Source organism: Rhyacophila brunnea, unplaced genomic scaffold (genome assembly GCF_057557595.1).
Source record: "Rhyacophila brunnea isolate RB1 unplaced genomic scaffold, BYU_Rbru_1.0 scaffold_2, whole genome shotgun sequence".
Classification (NCBI taxonomy): Eukaryota; Metazoa; Arthropoda; class Insecta; order Trichoptera; family Rhyacophilidae; genus Rhyacophila; species Rhyacophila brunnea.
In genome coordinates, this window is record NW_028232859.1 from 4036070 (window position 1) to 4056287 (window position 20218).

Sequence of the window (20218 nt, forward strand, 5' to 3'; positions counted from 1 at the left end):
AAAGCATGGGTTACTTCCCAGGATGTAATTTCGGGAGTATGGTCTTCCGAATTTCCATTTCTCTGAAGATCTAAGTCTATAGTCGTATTGTCAGTGTCATCACTGTAGAGATCGCTGTAGAACTCTTCAACTCGGCTTAACTTAACGTGCCGTATGTACCAATATTAATATATTACACCTACAACTAGATTTATTCAAAACTATTAAATCTCAACTTGACACTAAGGTCTAAGATGACTAAAAATCAAGAAATTAAGTGATTGTGATATACGAATAGATACGTTTGATGTAGTGTGGAACTTTTATAATAGTTTATTTAGGTCAGACAGAGAAGTTTTATTACAAGGTATAAGGACCACATATTATTATGTACAGTCGAACTCGGTTATTACGATCTCGGACATAGCGAAATTTCGGATGTAATGACGAAACATTCGTTGACACTTTGGTTTATGATTTTCTCCATTTCACTGTTTAACGAGCAACTTATCGGATATACCGAGCTAAAATACTGTTAATGTGTCGATCGTTTAAAAACATTTCGACCCTAAGCAATAAAATCCGATCTGACAGGATGCCACCGGGGACGGATTACGTTTATGACACTAGTTAAATGTCTAAGTACCTACCTTATTGTTGTTTTCGCCGACAATAATGAAAAAGTATACACGCATATGGTTGAAAAATCCTAGGTTTGTGAAGTCCCTAGGTACCTACCTGCGTTCATTACAATAAACAATTTCTTTTGTAGTTTATGAAGGCCATGCTTGTTTCGGGGATTTTTACGATGGTTTTCAGATTTTTATTTTCGACTTTTTTGTCATGCGACTGCTCATTTAAAAATATCTATTCTCGGATATAACTAGTACTGCTTATAACGAGCAAATTCCGTCGGTTCCATCTTCCTCGTAATAACCGAGTTCGACTGTATATGGAAATCAGATAGGACATATTCACATTTTCCAGATACTTTCCGAACACCTAATTGTGTAGGGTAGCCATATTTTAGACTCGACTCTTATTCCTGCACCTGTGCATATATATATGTGACAATGGTACTCGAATTACCTTTATGAAATAAAGTTGATATAAATAAATCATGTAAAAAAATCCAGATATGACCTAATTAATGTAGATGTTAACGTTTAATGTTTCGACATAATTAGCATGTTATTTAAATGCGGTAATTAAATAGTAATTAAATGCTCCGCGGTCAACAAGTTAATAACATACCTTTGAAACTGTTTTAATTTCAATCCAACGTTATTTTACCTCTGTAAAAATAATCCCTCCCAACGCACCGCTCCCTATGTACATAATAAATGTTAAAAATAAATACTGCAAAAATTAAACCTAATTGCACCACTATCGTGTGTAGAGGGACAAACAGATAGATTTCAGAAAACACATCCTCTCCATTCTGTTATGATAATCAGACTGAGACTCTATACTCACAAGGTGGTTAGGTAGATAGATCTTATTTAGGTATGGTCCCAATATTGAAGATCGATTTTATATACAGTATAACCCCTATTTTACGTTTTTTAAGGGACTGAAGAAAAAAAACCTAATTGGAGGGAAAATGTAAAAGGGGGGTATTGAAAAAAAGAACATTTAAATTTTATGTTTCTAAAAAAATAACGTTTTAATAAAAAACAACATTCAATTAAAATTTTTATTGAAAAATCGTTGTGTCACGACCCAATCATTGTCAAGTGCGCGTAACTCGCATATTTTGAATATCGCGGGAAAGAAAAACGTAAATGCGGGTATTAAATGTACTGAAATACATCGGGACTGAAAAAAATACACGCAATTGCCGGGAAAACGTGAATTCCGGGCACGTAAAAACGAGGTTATACTGTATATAAAAAGGATTTCAAGTTATACACATTTATATTTTTATAAAAATCGATGTTTTTTAAAATAAAAATAAAAAATATTAAAACTATGAATTAGTCAAAAATCTCTACTTTTAAAAATAGAAAACTTAATAAACTAAATTTAATAATAAATTTGACTATAAAATAATATGTAATAATAACGTGAGACCCTGCACCAAATTCACATTTTATAACATTTTTCGTAAATTGACAATAAAGAATATTTTCTTTTTAATGTGGTCAGATACCTACATATTTATTAATTAATACAGTTGAAATTGTAAATTATCAAAAAAATATCTCAAATTGCAAGCTTCGAATTTTTCCGCTAGGTGCCTCTTTAAAAAAGGCTCAGTAAAGGCTTCACCTTAACGTCTTTGACATTGACTCACTTAGGTACGTGCTTTGCGTAGCCAAGTGAATCTCATTCTACATACACGTCTGCTGCTCTCTATTATGAGTTGGAGTCAATCATAATTCTCATCACGGAAAATATGGCTGAAGTGTGCGGCTTTTCTGCACTTTATAGTCCAGATTTTAAATATTGTGATCTATTAAATTTTTATCAATTATTGTAACAATCGTATGCAGTATTGACCTCTAGAGTCTAGACAATAATTAATCCGTATTATCATACGGCTTATTATCTCTATGTATTTTTTATATATATATATATATATGTATTGGTGTCCATTTCATACAATTTTTCTCCTACAGATCTTGTCTATTCTAATAAAAATCATAGTTTCCTATACTTTTCTGACATTTTCCTGTTTGTATTAACGAGTCAGATGCTAGGTTATTTTGACATATAGTGCTGTATTTCCCAGATGGTCAAACGTGCAAATGACTCCATAATCAGCGAACTACAGATTCGAAACAGACTCTTCATGGTTTTAATTTGGCGAATATAGCCGTCATGGAAGATGAAAATTTAGATAAATTCATGATATTTGGTCAGGTCGAAAGTCGGAGAGAAAATAAGTCCCCCCAGATGGACGAACAAAATTAAGATAGCGACGACTTTTTCACTAACACTGGCCCTACGTAAGGCATTTTGAGAGACACTTAGCGAGACCGCGAAGAAGACGTTAGACGGGCCTCCGGCCGGATCCTCAGTCGTGAGGATCCAACAAAAAAAGTAGAATTAACTAAATACCTACATTATTTAATAAACTATTTCTTTTATTCAACGAATAACTAACACGATTTGAGAATGTAACATTTTATAATAATAATATTGAATATACATAATTAGAAAACATCTCATGCATATAGGTAGCTACCCACTACAAAAAATCATTTTTAGAAGAAAAAAACGACACCAACCGATAGACAAAAATATTAACGCAATTTGATTTATCAATTTCATGTAAGAACTACATACTGGTTAAATTCGTCGTAATTAAATAGTATGCCCGTAACTTAATCAGAAAAGCACACTGGCGGAATCCAGCGGTTATAGGTTCATGTCCATTCGGGTGTTGTATTTTTTTCAAAAAAGGATTTTTTTCTAATGGTTATATGCATGAGATGTTTTCTAATTATGTATGGTACCTACATTATTATTTACAAACTGGATACATACCTATTCTTTATTTACTGATACTTTATTTTAAAATCAGCTATTTATCAGCCTACAATAGCCGAGCGGCTTACGCGTTGGCTTATAATGTCGTAGGTCACAGATTCGAATCATGGATCTGTAAAATACAAATACCTATTATTACATATTTTTATACACATCTTTTTCTTGTATACATGTTTTTCAATTTGTCTTTGAAGTAAGAGTTAGAATATGGACCTAATAGGTTAAGCAAGTGGCTAACATCCATTTCTCGTAAAAACAAAAACCTGTTAATACAATACTCCACTCTGTGGATGCCCATATTATGATCTTATTAGGATTGGACATGGTCAAAAGAGATAATAGTAATATTTTATGTAGGTATGTATTACTTTGATCGGGATTTTAAATTTATTGTTAGTAATCAATAACCAGTTGGTTGCTTTGTGCTGTGATCTACGGAGTCCATTTAATTATTATGTTAAAAATTTGATAAATTAATAATAATTATTTATAGATCATCTAGATAATCAAATGATTTACACAAAGGGTCGATAATGATATAAATAACGGTACATCAATAAATTAAGTTATTATTGTTTGTGTTTTGAACGTGTTGAAAGGTGAGAACAATATAATATTATTTTAATATAATATTTAATTAAAAAATAATTACATTTTACAACAATAGGTATCCTATTATAAATATTAAAATATTCAAGTTTTTATATTATAATATATTATACTGATTTAATTACATACATAATTTAAAAATCTTTCTGAGAAATATATAACCAATAGAAAAAATCTTTTTGAAAAAAATACGACACCCAGCGGGATTCGAACCTGCGTCTCTCGGGAATCGCGCCCATGTGCACTGACTACTATGCTATATTATGTATCTTATCTAAATGCGATGAATTTAACTAATGGTTCTTACAATACTCTCTAAAGTGCTTTGTAAATTGGGTTACTATTGGAAATCGGCTTTTGTATTTTAAATCAAAATATTAAATTATATATATAAAATTAGTTAATTGATTTAATTACATATTCAGAGTTTTGTTTCTAAGTAATCCATATGGAGAACACGGGGCATATTGAACCCCCGAATTTATGTTTTTTTTATTTTTATTTACCCATGGCTACAGCTTTTTTAGCTTAATGGCATCTGGCCTCGAATATATGTAAGACAAGCAGTAGGTATAGTGATGTTGATAATGGTCAAAGAGAATGATTAGCTATAAAATATCATTTTAAGATTTCCACTATCTGATTTCAGTAAAAACTAATATGACAATGAAAACATTGGTATTTTTGATGTTGGGAGTGACGCTGGTCCTCGGAGGAATAACCTCGAGGACTTTAGATGAGATCAAGGAGTTCAAGAACTTTTTGGACAAAAGTGTAAACGGCGTACCTGCAGGTGTGTGAAAGGCTTTGTTTAATTTAATAATTGACTGGTAAACGATTAATTGTTGCAGCTGTGTGTTAAATAAATAAAATACGAAATATCGAAAAACCCCCGGATAATATATTCAGTTTATAATATACGTTATAAGTACTATTTTATGATGATAGATTAATATCATCATTCACACATCGTGTACCTTCTAAATAATTGCTAATATTATTATATGTAAAACTTTGGTGACATCAGTGGGAAGTTCAAAGATTTTTTCTACTCTAAAAATAATAAAAACGTTTTAGGGAACATATTAAATCAAGAAATGTATATAAACTCTAGACATCTTGTGATATTGTATTTTTTTTTCTTCTTCTTTAAAAATGTGAAGTTTTTAGTGCACGCCCACTAAATGCTAATCTGAAATCCACCGACCGCCACTGATGTAATGATCATTAAACTTAATGTTTAAAGTTTTAAATCCATATCAATAATAATAATTGATACATGATGAAACTACTTTTTTATGTTCTTAAATGTATGTATTGAAAGATGTTTAAAACATTATTTTATAAAGATAGAGAAACAAACGTATGAAAGGACACTAGGACCAATGATTATGGTAACTATACAGGTCAATCTCGCAAATTTTCCGACAGGGCAGGACATAAAACTGTCATAAAGTTCTGTATGCCCGGATGAAGTTTTTTTTAAGTAAAATTCTTTTATTTACAAACTATTTAGTTTGATTTTTTAATTGAACTAAATACCTACTCTTTTCTCATTAATTTTCTGTGTTAAAAAGAAAATAATTTGTTCTGGGAAATCCAAGGTTGGAAATACTTTTTCTTTTTCGAATTGTAGGTATAACGAGTTTATTTCTTCAGCAAAGATTACTGTATTGAGATTAAACAATTTATAACTTAACATATTATTGTATGGGCTATTATTCTAAAGGCTTGATAAAAATGTAGGTACTTGATGAAAATTTAATTGTGAACCAATGAGTTTATCGTAAATATTGATTTTATTTAAGCGGGTTTTGCCATTCAGCATCTAGGGGGGTTTGTGCTTAATTATGACAGGTACTTAAATATTATTATATATATATATATACAGACTGAAGACGCCGAAAGTCAAAATTTGTGTAACTGAAACGAAAATGGAACGAAACGAAAAACTTCAGTGAAAAAAGTGTAGGTATAAGTAAATCAGAAGTGAAATTTTATTAAGTACCTACTTACCTAATTTTAACTCTTGTTTTTTTATTTGTGTACTTAGGTAGACAAATATTCTGGTTTTATTTACGCCTATTTTTTTGTAATAGTAAAAAAATACTTAAATATGTTATTGAAAAAAAACTGAAACTTGATTTTGCAATTGTATTTTTTCGACAATTACTCAATTACATTTACGTTATCTTGTAAAATAAAACATTAAACTCAACATATTTAAAAAATAAATAATATGTAACACGAATATTATTATGTAGGTATTTAAAAAAAATGCTGATAAATAATTAACATCTGAGTGCGGCCCTATCACTTTTAGCGTTGATAGAAAAGTTGAAACTTCAGAATCGTTGATTAGCTTAGTAACTGCGCGTTAACAATAAACCGAAGTACGTTTTAGTATTTGCTTCCGTCTTGTATAAATGAAAATGGATTGCATGTATTTATCCCATTCCAGAACCTTTAGATGCCAGGATCGGAGAACTTCAAGGCGGATGGGAACGAAGTGGAAAATTTGAGGGAGATATTATCCTTACTGAAGAACAGAAGCAGAATCTCGTGACACAATTTACTGGTGAACGAAACGCAATCAACAGCTATTTCGGCCCCTGGCCCAATAAGACTGTGCCCTACTTCATCACTCCTGGCGCCTTTAGTAAGCATTTTTGTATATTGGGATAGCTTCATTACATTATTAATAATAATATAACGGACTGCTCATACTGCGAATCCTTATAATAGTGCCATTGCGTTGTCAGTAGTGTAGTTTTGAACAGTTCTATTAAATAATGTGTTGCAGGGCTTGAAATGGACCGGAACGCACCGGAGCGCCATTCCGGTTCGTAAAATCCCCAAAATTATCGCTCTGTCTCGTGGACCTATTAATTCTGAGTTAGATTTGCCATATAATGTAAAAATCTAACACTTATTTTTATAAAATACACATGCAATTAGATAACTATGTTAATATTTTCGTAAAATATCGAGCGCTCCGGTTCGTAAAATATCCCATTTTGAGCGCTGATGTGTTGGATAAAATAGTGTTGAATTACGTGCATGTAGAAAATTGCGTCGTTATTTTTATCTTGGGAAACAAATTGATAATTTAAATACGTATATTCGTACCCAATAAACTGGGTGTGAAAATGCAAAACAAGCATTGTATTAAACCACAGAATAGATTAATAAGATAGCAATGTAAAAGTCATCGCCATGGACCAAGGTTTTGAAGCAGGTTACTTTATGACGGTTAAACCATGAAACTTGTGTTACATTGACCACATGGCTAACTTCTGACTGATTTAGTTATAAAAATCACAAATACAATATTTTGAGATGTTGAGGTGTTACCTAGAATATTATATTTAATCAATGCTCCGGAATCAACGATATTATTAATGGACAACGCACTCAATACAGTAGCTGGGAAGTAAATTCGCGCATAGCGACATTCGCGCACATATAGGTAGACGTCACGCAATTTCCATTATGCGATATCACGCATCGGGAATTTATAGCAATATCACCTTTATTGTAATGGCGTTAGAACAGTGTTTCTAGTGTCAATGTTCATTTGAACGAACCCGTTCGAACCGAACCATTCGGCAGACCCGACAAAAAGCATCGGGAATTTATAGCAATATCACATATTTCGTAATGGCGTTAGAACAGATTATGCCATTCGGCAGACCCGACAAAAAAGTGAGTGTCATTTTTTTTCCAGGTGCTTCGTCCATATTAATGTCATTGTCCGGAATTCTCATTTAGGCAGAATTATCCCTAGGCAAAGTGTCACCCCTTTCATTTTAGTCTACAATTTTCTAAATTGGATAAATTGACATTTTTGTCGATTCGAGTGAGAAGTTTTAGTATACTTGCACATATGTGTAAAATATCAGAAAATTTTGATACTTACTTAAATGGTTTTTTTTTAATTAAAAAAATCATTACATAAATAATTCATAAATAATTATTCATTACATAAATAATATGTCGTATCAAGATATAAACATTTTGCATGTTAGATATTTACTTAATCTGCGTCATAATTATTAATACTCTACAAAAAAGTACTGAAGAAACTATTTACAACTTCATCATACATTGCATTATATGCGGGTTGTAAAATTTATGAATTTTATTGTGGGTTACGACATAATGTTATGACAGTTTGTCGAACGATATGGTAATAGATCTTCTTCTTATTGTGCCATCCCTTAGCGGAGATCGGCCACCATCAAGACGATTTTAAATTTGTCGTCTGCTACCCGGAACAATTCAGTGGAGCTGCACTCGTACCAATCACGGAGGTTCTTAAGCGACGAAACGCGGCGCCGTCCTCTGCTACGCTTGCCATTGATCTTTCCTTAAATGACATGTTGGGGAATACTGTACTTTTGTCCTCTCATAATGTGGCCGAGGTACTATAGTTTCCTGGTTTTGATACTACGTAGAATTTCTCCTATAATCCTATATAATATCCTAATATAATAAAAGAGTCGAATATTGCCGAATTTATAGACGCAGCCGAAACCAAGGCCATTCAAGACGCTATTGCTTACATCTCCAAAGTGTCCTGCATCATCTTCAGGCCGAAGACTTCAACAGAAAAGGACTACGTTCTCGTTCAGGTGGGTAAACAATAATACTCATTATTTTGAACACATATATATAGTATCATATATTTTTTATATATACAGGGCACAAGCGCGTACACAAAGGGAGAGGGGAGGTTTCGGGTCCGCACACAGTCAGTGTCGGGTACGATGCTCAATTCGATGGGTGATTAACGCAAAAACCTATTTACAAAAAGTCGGTTTTTCAGGACAGGCAAAACAAACTTTTTTTTGCTTCAAGAGGTTTTTTTAACAAAACTAACAATGATAGAAAGATGGAATTTTCAACTTCTTAAAGTTTAATCATTTCTCTTCTAAATCAAATCTACAAATTGGCAAGTTTTAATGAGTGGAAAAAATAAGTTTTTTTCAAGATTTATACTTTTTAGCAAAACTTGTATAGATAATAAAGTTTTTTTTATGCATCGGAATATTTTTTTTCCTTTCAATACAGTGAAAAGTTTTTAGAGATTCATCATACCTGATGTTCATTATTTATAAAAAATGGGATATCATCCTATGTTTTTGTGTTACCAAATATTAGATTTTTATTTGTATGCAGTATTTCTTGAGAAACACTATGTAAAATGTCTTCAAAATGAAAAATAAATAGTTTGACAGTTGAAAAACAAGGCGATATTATGTTTGTGTGTTTCCAAAATGTCAGAAAAAATTCCATAAACACAGAAATGTATGACCTGATACGTTTTTGTGTTAATTTTTTTCGATTAAATTATGAGATACGTTTTAGATTATTTCCTTACTCAGAGTATATAGCGTTTAGCGTTTTTCTTACCAGATCTAGGATTTTTCGATAGGCATCTAGCTTGTGGCGTTTTTACTAACATTTTTTGATGCCTGTAACATCTTTAAATGTGCTGAAAACACGCTAGATATTTAGTTTATTTATTTTTATACGCATCAAATTTCTGACAATCAGATACCTACTTAATGCAGGTAGGTCAGTAAGTACCTATTTTAGTGGCGTGAGAAATAAAACAACACAATTTAGCACGTATTTCATTGTTACAAGAAGTGTTAATAATTCGATACTTTCCTACCCTATTTAGCTGCCGTAGCGGACCGAAAGCAGCCTTGTGTATAGCGTCAATTACATTGAGCTTTTTTATGAGCTGATTATTGGCAAATTTATAATCTGCTTGTAAATTCGCCCAGTGTAATCATCGAATAAGCTAATAAGCAGGTTGTAAACACTCCACCTAGAAAAGTTGAAAGCCGGTCAACTTTTCACACTACACGCCGGCGTGTGGGCTTACTGCGTCTGCGCAGTAGAGCGATGGTGGTGGAAAAACGAACTACTCATTTTGAAATTTATATTTTTGACGTTTAATGGAAACATTCTTATGGAGCGTAGCGACCTCCCGGTAAAAAAACGAACTACGTTCCGTCAAAATCGCTCGCTGGCTTGTGGCTTATCAGCGAATGGAAAGTTTTGTGTGTAATCATGAAGTCGCAGTAGCTGAACCGCCCGCTTTTGAATTCGCCAATAAGCAGCTCGTAAAAAAGCTCAATGTAATTGACGCTTATAGAATAGATGCGCTGGAGCCTTTTGCCGTATATAATGCCGAAATACTTCACGCGTATTATGTTATGACACTGACAATGTTTTTTATTAATACCTTTAGTACATGTATTCCTTTCGTCGGCGTTAACCTACATAATATTATATAGACAATTCATATATGTCAATATAAGATTCAGTTTGTAGTAGGTTATACAATTTTAATATAATATATTTTAATATTATTATTTCAAAATAGTATTTTGCCGCCTCCTGAATCCTGCCGCCCGGGTGCTGTGTACCTCTACTTAGAGCAGCCCTGAGCCTATTATATCAAAATACTCCGATCAATCCGATATAATATTATGTACATGTATTGTAAAACCTAAATCCCACATCACTCACACCTTGCATGCATAAATGACTGTTCTTTATATTTGAATATTATTCTCAGGGTAAACCTGACGGTTGCTACTCACATGTTGGCAGAATTTTTGGCGCCCAGGTCCTCAACTTGACTCCAACAGGTGTAAATGCATGTTTCCGTTTCGGCACCATCGTGCACGAATTCCTCCACGCCCTCGGATTCTACCACATGCAAAGCACCTACGACAGAGATGATTTTGTGACGATCGTTTGGACCAAGATTGAAAAAGGTACGAATAGTTGTCTATAACTATCCCTATTATTTCTGCTATCTTTATCCATGGTTATCCTAACTTTTTTTTTACTTTTTAATTATTATTTAATTACCACATTTAAATAAAATGCTAATTATATCTAACGGCCACCCGATGGGCAACGCAACAGTTGCGTTGCACGCAGTAAATAAGTTTATTTATGTAATAATTTAGTTTTAGCATCAGTATCTGGGTACAAGTGTTTGAATTTAGTGCAAAAGTGGAATTCTCAAGTTATGAGGAAAAGAACCTCTTATCACGCACCTAAATCTGTTGAATGCTGATTAAAATATATATTCACGTTTCTGTTTCATACATTTAAATATTTTATTTTAATAAATAAACATACAATTAAAAAACGTAAAATTGTAGGCATAATGTTTCCACTATGATATCATGTTCAAACACGCGCGTTAACATGATCTTACTCCTTACTTCAGTTTTAGTTTGTCAATTTATGGCTACGGCCGTATGTTGTAGCTTAACCACTGTTAAATGCCAAAAGAAATGGCGTATTTCAAAAAAACACTACCTTATTCTTAGGTCAATAATTATTATAAAGCAATCATTATTCGAAGGATGTTTATCACACTTGAATGGTCAACGACATAGCTTAAAATACGTATCTTTAGAATCATCTTCAAATGTGTTAATTTTGCCCATTTTTGAATAATAAAATGCCTGATTCTTGTCAAATTTGGGATTACAGAGATTATCAATATAATTTTTTATCGTAAATATTTCACTATAATAATGTCGACATAAATTATACTAATGGTTTTATAGATCCATTTAAAAATTAATAAATGTAAAATATCTTAACACCACTGCACATGCATGTACTGAAATATGACTATATTCTAAAACATTAGAGCGAGAGGTTTAAAAGAATACTATTTTATGTAATAAAAATACTTTATGCAGTCATCAAATGTTTAAAATAAATATAAAGGATAATAAGGCTTCAAAATTATATAAATAGATTATCTACAACTTTTAAGGAATGTCCTGGATCATGCTTTGAAAATGCAATAAAAGCTCCATTTTGACCTACGCTGAGCATGTCCCCCTTTAAAAAAAATTCTTTTTAATGTTTTCAGATACATATTTTTTAATTAATACAGTTGAAATTATAAATTATCAAAAAAATGTCTCAAATTGCAAGCTTCATATTTTTCCACTAGGTGCCTCTGGGTTAAAAATACAAATTAATTCACATTACTTAATAATAAAACAGAATATAAAAATAATTTAAGAAATACATATTAGTAATAAAAATATATTCATATTACACCAATCAAATTTATTGGATAAATTATTGTTGGCAATATCTAACATTCATGCGTTAATAATTAATTTATTCAACGGATAATAACGAATAGTTTAATACACTATTTTTGTTGGCAAAGCTCACCTGGTACATAACTCAAAATGGTTAGCGAGGTTCTGGGATCGATACCCGGCACCTCCAAGGTTTTTTTTTTAATACTATACATGACCACGAAACCACAAAATTTTACACACTAAAATTATTACGCATCAAACTGAAAATCTACCAAAAAAAGATTAATGTAATTATTACATACTCCGTTTGGAAAATAAAATGTTATTAAAATTAATTTGTCTGTTAATATTCTCTTTGTAAGACAATTGAAACGAAAAACATTGAAAAATAATAAAATAAAATATAAAAATATTTGTCAGCTGTGGGAATCGAACGTTAAGCAGTCACCCATCCAACCAATATCCGCGCGCAATGTTGCTGAACTTCAGTGATCCACAAGACTGTCAGCCACTCGGCCGGTAACATTCTGCGTTAGCATTGCACAGAATTTTATTTTTCATATTCACGCCAAGCGGTAAAACATATCCATGTTAACATGTACATGTTGAAATATGTCTACGATTGCCCAGTAATTTAGTACCATCTATAGTGGAACAACTTAATATTGAAATGGCGCAGATTGCGATTTCTTCCACTGTGCACGAATTACATATGGTAAAGTTAATTATTATTGTTACCCTTATTATTTCCGACTGCTCTTACATGAACCCAATTGTGTCGTTTTCTCTCGCTCGTCATCGCTCTAATACGTCATATTTTATATAAAAAATATCAAACTTCACGCCTATGTGATAATATGTTTATAACCACGTATTAATAAAAATTCAAAAACACTGTTTTCCAGGAAAAGCAAACAATTTCGATAAATACACCTCGACCCAGGTTTCCAATTTGGGAGTCCCATACGACTATGGAAGCGTGATGCACTACTCAGAATATGGATTCAGCATTGACGGAAACAAGACCCTCATCCCGCTTAAGGTAAAGACTGGTAAATTTTGTAGCCCTATACGTACCTATATATATTGATATCATAAACTCAACTGAAGAACTATTATCAATTATCATACCAGATGTACAAGTATGCACAAAAATAACTAATCTTGTTAATTATTATTAAGAACATATGCAGACAAGTAAAATTTAGATAAGTACCTCATGTATAATAATAATAATTATAGAAACAGATTGCCTAAAGTCCCCTTACAAAGTTTGTACCAAAGAGTTTTAACTATAGAATAGTTAGAAAGAGCCTTATGCGTTATTTCTGTTATGACATTTAAAATTATTTAGAAAGTGCATGAAGCATGGTTAAATTGGCAAACTCCACAAAAATTAACATCGCTCAGTTGCCATTCCAGTTTACTTAGTCTCGCTATGGCGGTCATTTTTTATGTCCATTGTGATTAAGTATTTACATATTGTGTGCAGTTATAAGCGGTATACTATTGGCTGCTTATCTACATATCATGGCCGATTATATTTTGTCGATTAAATATCATAGCAGTCATGTGAAAACTGCAAACTAGAGCTAACTTGACCTGGGGTCTTATTTTTGCTTAAAGTTCATACATTTAAGCTCCACTCTATAGAGCAGGGGTAGTCAACCTGTCCTTGCCGCCCACTAGTGGGCATTCCGGCTTTCATGGTGGGCGGTAGGGGTTTTAACAACATTTTCATAAAATTCTCCGTGACAATTTAAATTTCAGAAAATATACTAGGTATTTGTATCGCCCTCGCATTAGTTTAGTTCACGTTACTTCTATGTATGCAAAGTATAAATAAAAAGATAGATTTAACTACAGTTAGTTGTTTTATAAAGATTTATTCTGCCAAACTTAGCGTAAGTCTGACATAAAGTACTTGGTTAGTAATTATTATTATACGTTTTAACTTGTCGTCGCTATAGGATTTGTTTCCCGAATAGACCAAATGTCAATTTTACAGGAGACGAAAAACGAATTTCATTGTCGTATATTTAAATATCAGTAAATGTATCAATCATTCTTTCTACACTGTATGATTGCAACATTATCTAAAAATAGATTCCAAGAATAATATACTGGTATAAATCATTAAATGCACAGAAAATACGTTTTATTTACAAGTACTCACTGTGGATATTCGGGAAATTTTTAGCGCTCTCTCAGAATAATGGATATTCGGGACAAAACAAGGACGTTCGGGATTTAAGACCGTAGCGTATTGCTGCACGGCCCACTGATTACTGAGTGGTCAAAAAGTACACGCCTCAAATGTTATATTTATTTACACGATAATTGTTACTTCTTTACTTCTACTATTTAAATACTTAATGATCGTAATCAGCGAAGTTCGTATGTAATAATAACATGCGACAATCGCTTTTCCGGTTTTTTTCGGATTAAGTACCTAATAAAATAGTTTTTAAGTAATTAACTATTTTTTTATTGAACGAATAATTCACAAAATTTAAGAATGTACCATTCTAATAATTGAACATACATAATTTTTAAAATCACTTCTGAGAAAATATATTATAACCAATAGAAAAAATCTTTTTGAAAAACTAAGACAACCGGCAGGAATCGTCCCTGCATCTCCTGGGTTTACGACCCAGTCCACGAATTATCCACTATGCTACGAGGTGATATACTTATGACGACAAACTTTAACTATTGGCCTTTTAATACCTGCTCATCAGTATTCTTCAAAATCAAGCGACTATCGGCGATCGGTTTTTGTTTATTAAATAAAAGTAGGTATATACTACTTCAATTACTAACCGACGTCACGGATTTCTCCAATGTGTAATGATGTACTTACTCGTACTTGCTAAAAAATTTATATTAATACTTTTTCCAAAAAAAAAAAAAAAACTATGTATTTTTTTTTCCCCGACCATGTCCGATCCTAATAGGATCATATGAGCCTCCACAGAGTAGAGGTTTGTATTGACAGATTTTGTTTTTTACGAGAAATGGATGTCAGCCACTTGCTCAACCTATTAGGTCCATACCCTGACACACAGAAATTGAAAAAACAATATGTGTACTTGCCAGACCTATTATTCGAACTTGGTACCCACGGCGTTATAGTCCAACGCTTAAGCCGCGCGGCCACCGTGGGCGTGTATATATGTATATATATCTGTATATTATTATATCTATATATTTCTATAATTAACAATTAAACTTATTACAAACCACCAAATAAATATTAGGTATATATTTACTATTGGAATGACAACACAAAATAATATCATCGATAAACTAATTACCATTGGCTGCTAATATTAGGTAGGTACCAATATCCTAAGTATATAATATTCACCAAATAAATAGTTACTAACATACATATTAAATTAAATTAACTATCAGCGCATTCAAAAATAAATAATAGCGTCGCCTTTATTTTCATAGAAATACCTAGATTAAAAGTAAAATAAAGACAAACAATGTTTGATTAATAATAATTTGAAATAACAATTATTTTTTACGTCATAGTAGTTGCCGGGTCATACTGTAGAATTCATATAACCGTTGGGATTTTGTGTCATTTATCAAAACAAAATGCAGTTATTTAGGTTAAAATACTCGCTTCCATAACTTTACTATAAGTTCAGGGCGAACTGGTGATGTATCAGCTATAAATGATCTTTTTAAATTTGATGAATTCACTATTAAAACAATAGTAACTTTAAAAACAATATCAATAAGACAAAATTTGAAAGAGGTCTCCAGACGGCCGAAAAACATGAAAGCGGGCGTGATTGTTTTAGAGCTAGACAGCGTGATTGTGGGAGCGAGATGCACGGCGTCAGCGCGGTTTGATTGGCTAAAAGTCATATTCGGGAAATAAAAACTCAGCCAGAGATTTATTTCGACAGAAATTAACTTGGATATTCAGGTACGAATAGTTGGACATTCGGGAGAACACCACGGAGTAATTGTAACTTAACATGGCGTATTCGGGTTTTTTTAAAAAATATCTCTGTTCCTAGATAAAAATATATTGATTTTATAAATGATTTCGGTAGAGTTCGATAAAAGATATTGAACTGCATTAAAATGTCGATTTCGACAAAAATGGATATTCGGGAAACAAATCCTATAGCGACGTTGTCTTGCTGTAGCTCTGCTTTATAAATTACTTATATAAAGTAAAGTTACTTCCGTACTTTATAAATCACCATTACTGTGGAACCGGTGGGCAATCAGAAAATTTTACTAGTAACATAGATACAAAAGTGGGCGGTAGGTATAAAAAGGTTGACTACCCCTGCTATAGAGGAAGGTTAGCTAGTACCTAATCTGATAAACATTTTTAACGCTGCCAAGGACACTTGGGTGTGAATATAGAGGTTGTGATCTCCATCTGTGTCTTAGCGTCTCCATTCTTCCTGTACCTCACTCCAAAGATGTTTTAAGTAGATCTTTAAATTAGAACCCTAAATCTAATATATTTTTACGTTGATCTCTTGATTGTACATTTCTCTTCCGGTTTTCTATAGAATATTATCTTGGAGGGGGTTGAGTTTCTACTTTTTTTCCACCCTTGAGATCTAGCCTGTCTAACGATATGATGATATTACCAAACAATCTCTTTATGGTTTCAGAGCACCACCGCAGTTATTGGGCAACGAGTTGAGATGTCAGCAGGAGATATCAAGAAACTCAAAACTTTGTATAAGTGTTAAGACGGAATATTTAAAGATATAAAAATTCCTCTAAAAATATAATTAATTACCTACGTTATTAAATATAATAGATAAACCATCACTTAATTTTACACTAGGTATAAAGCCTATCCAAAGATGTGCGAAAAAATATTTAAATTCTTGTAAATTATTGTAAACATTATGCTGGCGTCCATAATATAGGACATGCCACATGTAAAATATACAGAAAAGATTGCCCAAAGTCTCCCTACACACTTGGTACCTAATCTTATCGTCATTCATTTTTAACCACTGTCAAGCATAATGTCTTGCATATGTAAACGTGATATTTCCACAATTAATAAATAATGAAGTCATCCAAATGGCCTTCTAAAAAAATTTTCACGCTTTTTAAGGAACCAATGCAAAACGTTTATATATTATTATATATTCACGCACATATAGCTATTTTTCATTGCTTTATGTGAATGACAGCAGAGATATTTTCATTTTTTTTTGTTCATCTGCCATTGACTCCAAAATAATATGTTTTCAAATGATACTGCACAGAAGACTCGTTTGCATTTCCGGTTAATTATTTTTTTAAATATAGCATTATAATATAATATTATTATGATAAGAAATTTGTGTTTTATTTTTATATTTCAACATATAACTTTGTTTTCAAATTTGAATGCTTTGTATGTAAAGAAAATATATTTTTAAAAACTACGTCTTCTTCTGTTCTATTACCTAATATAATATTATAGAAGGATTCCTCCATCATTAAAAAAATATTAAACTAGGTATTCAAAAAACGTTTATTATATGAAGAAATGTCCTGAAAAGATCAAAATTTGCTGTCGTTCATAAAAAATGAGGTCACACAATTTTCGGTATTTTTGATCGAAAATATTATTTATATAAAAAAAACAGCGTGCTCAGACAGAAGACTAAATGAGTCATAACTCACATTTTGCAAATTTGTCACTTTTGAATTAAACATATCAAGTGATTCTAAAGGCACTAATCTATATAAAGAAAAGAAATCGTTGACAAAGTTGACTGTTGGTGTCATAACTCACATTTTTCAATGGATAATGTGAGTTCTGTTGTCAAGGCCTTTGTGACCAATCAGGGAGCTCTATTTCTGATGGTGTGCTTTGTGTTTGCAGCCTTATGAGTATTATATATAGATTTTTTTTAAATAATGTAAATCGTCTCACGCACTCATAAATATTCAAGGGAGTTAATACTTTTCTTCTAATTACAAAAAACAGTGCTCTGGTGGATTTTTGGGATTATCTCGAAATTCGATTTTTGGAATAAGTGAGTTATGACTTTAGGCAACTCAAATAGAAAAATCAAAAACAAAGTTCATGTAAGTCTATTTTAAGATTTTACAAAATGACATTGGGAGAACAAACAACCAATTTCTAATCAGGGATATCTGGGATCAATACCTACTACCTAAAATTCTAATTTTAAATTATATAGATAAAATATAGATCTTTTCTAACTTTTAGACAGCAGTGTAAGCATACCTAAGGTAAGTAAAGTCAAGTTAGATAAAGCCACGGATAATAATAAATTCATACAGCTTAAGGGAGATCATATACCTATGCCAACAGAGAACCTAGCAGAAAAATACGAAGCTTGCAATTTGAGATTTTTTTTTGATAATTTACGATTTCAACTGTATTAATTAATAAATATGTATCTGAAAACATTAAAAAGATTTTTTTTTTTTTGGGTCAAAGATAAAATTACAATTGTAAAAAAATGTGAATTTGTCACATACATATTTGGTACATAGCTTTCGTTATTATTACATTATTTTTATGGTTATATTTATTATTAAAATTTAGTTTATTTAGTTTTAAAATTTTCGCCATTTAGATTTTTGACTAATTCATAGTTTTAATATTTTTTATATCTATTTTATAACTTGAAATCCTTTTTATTTAAAATTTAATCTGTCAGTAGGTTTTTCGATTATCCGCCCATTACATTGTGCGATAAAATTGACAATGGAAGAAGCATCCATCACACAAGTTATTTCTTGTAGCATTGAACGATTGAACTGATTACTTTTTGTTATGGCGAAGACAAGGCAAATTGAGAATTGAAGCCGCTTGAACCTATAGGTAAATAACTTAGAATCAATGTGATTATGGGAACAACATACCTAATAGTTATTCCGACGCTACGATTGCTACTCATCTCAGGCACCCAGGTCTGAAACTTGGTTAATGCCACAGTCGGGTATCAAGTAAGAATTTTTTTTTGACTAAAAATTCCAAGATCAAATAAAATCGTTTATTTGGTATAATACATATTTTTACAAAAAAATGTGGATCTTATACAATTTCATATAATTCCCTCCTTAAAGAAGCAAATTTAAAAATAATAACACCTTTACTCAGTGGAATACAATAAAAAATAATAGCAATTAATACTATCAGACAAGGTTTATTTTTTCATATATTTTTATTTTAAATCACTTAAATGTTGAGCAAAAATTATTAAAATGCAGTAAGTATATCAATATTATGATTATACGATATGTATCTATTTAATAGTGTTAACTGAGAATCCTCGGTGGAAAGACAATAATTTATAAATTAAAATAAAACAGTACGTATAATATAATCCGTCAACTGAATTAACAATTTGAACAAGTGGTGGCAAAACTGACTAGAATTATGAATAGCAGGGTTTGCATGTTATTCGATTGGATACAGGGCATGGACTTAATAAGTTGAGCAAATTTACTTATATAAGAAAATCCGCCGAGTAACCTCTTCTGAAGACAGTCAAGATCCATACGGTGTCCTAGAAGCGTAGAACCAATGATGACGATGTTGAGTTGTTATCTCACAGTTATTATATTGATATAGAAGGTACTTTGCATATACAATATAACCTCGTTTTTACGTGTCCGGAATTTACGTTTTCCCGGCAATTGCGTGTAATTTTTTCAGTCACGATGTATTTCAGTACATTGAATTACCCGCATATACGTTTTTCTTTCCCGCGATTTACGTCGGAAATATTCAAAATATGCGAGTTACGCGCGCTTATCCAGTGTGATGTTAATCACTGGGAAAGGATTTCAGACCAACCCTGGGATTATGTAAACCTTGACTCCAATGTTATGACATCAGACTTGGTGGAAGTTGATGACATTGTTGACAGTCATTTAACACCAGCAGACTTATCTGCTGAAGAACTGTCTGATGAAGAAGAGGTTGATATTCCAACAAAAGAAGAAGCAATGAGGTTCATCGAGGGTTTAAAAACCTACTTTACAAGATTTGCTGATATTCA

At 31.9% G+C, this 20218-nt stretch overlaps 1 protein-coding gene across 1 annotated transcript; it reads left to right on the plus strand.

Moving 5' to 3' along the window:
• The first annotated feature begins 4770 nt into the window (after positions 1 to 4770).
• On the plus strand, positions 4771 to 17473 carry LOC147071709 (zinc metalloproteinase nas-4-like). Its single transcript, XM_085946380.1, has 6 exons — positions 4771 to 4876; positions 6545 to 6742; positions 8608 to 8717; positions 10679 to 10880; positions 13094 to 13230; positions 16847 to 17473. Exons 1-6 carry the CDS (start codon positions 4771 to 4773, stop codon positions 16925 to 16927), a joined length of 834 nt encoding a protein of 277 aa, XP_085802506.1. The 3' UTR covers positions 16928 to 17473.
• The last annotated feature ends 2745 nt before the right edge of the window (positions 17474 to 20218 follow it).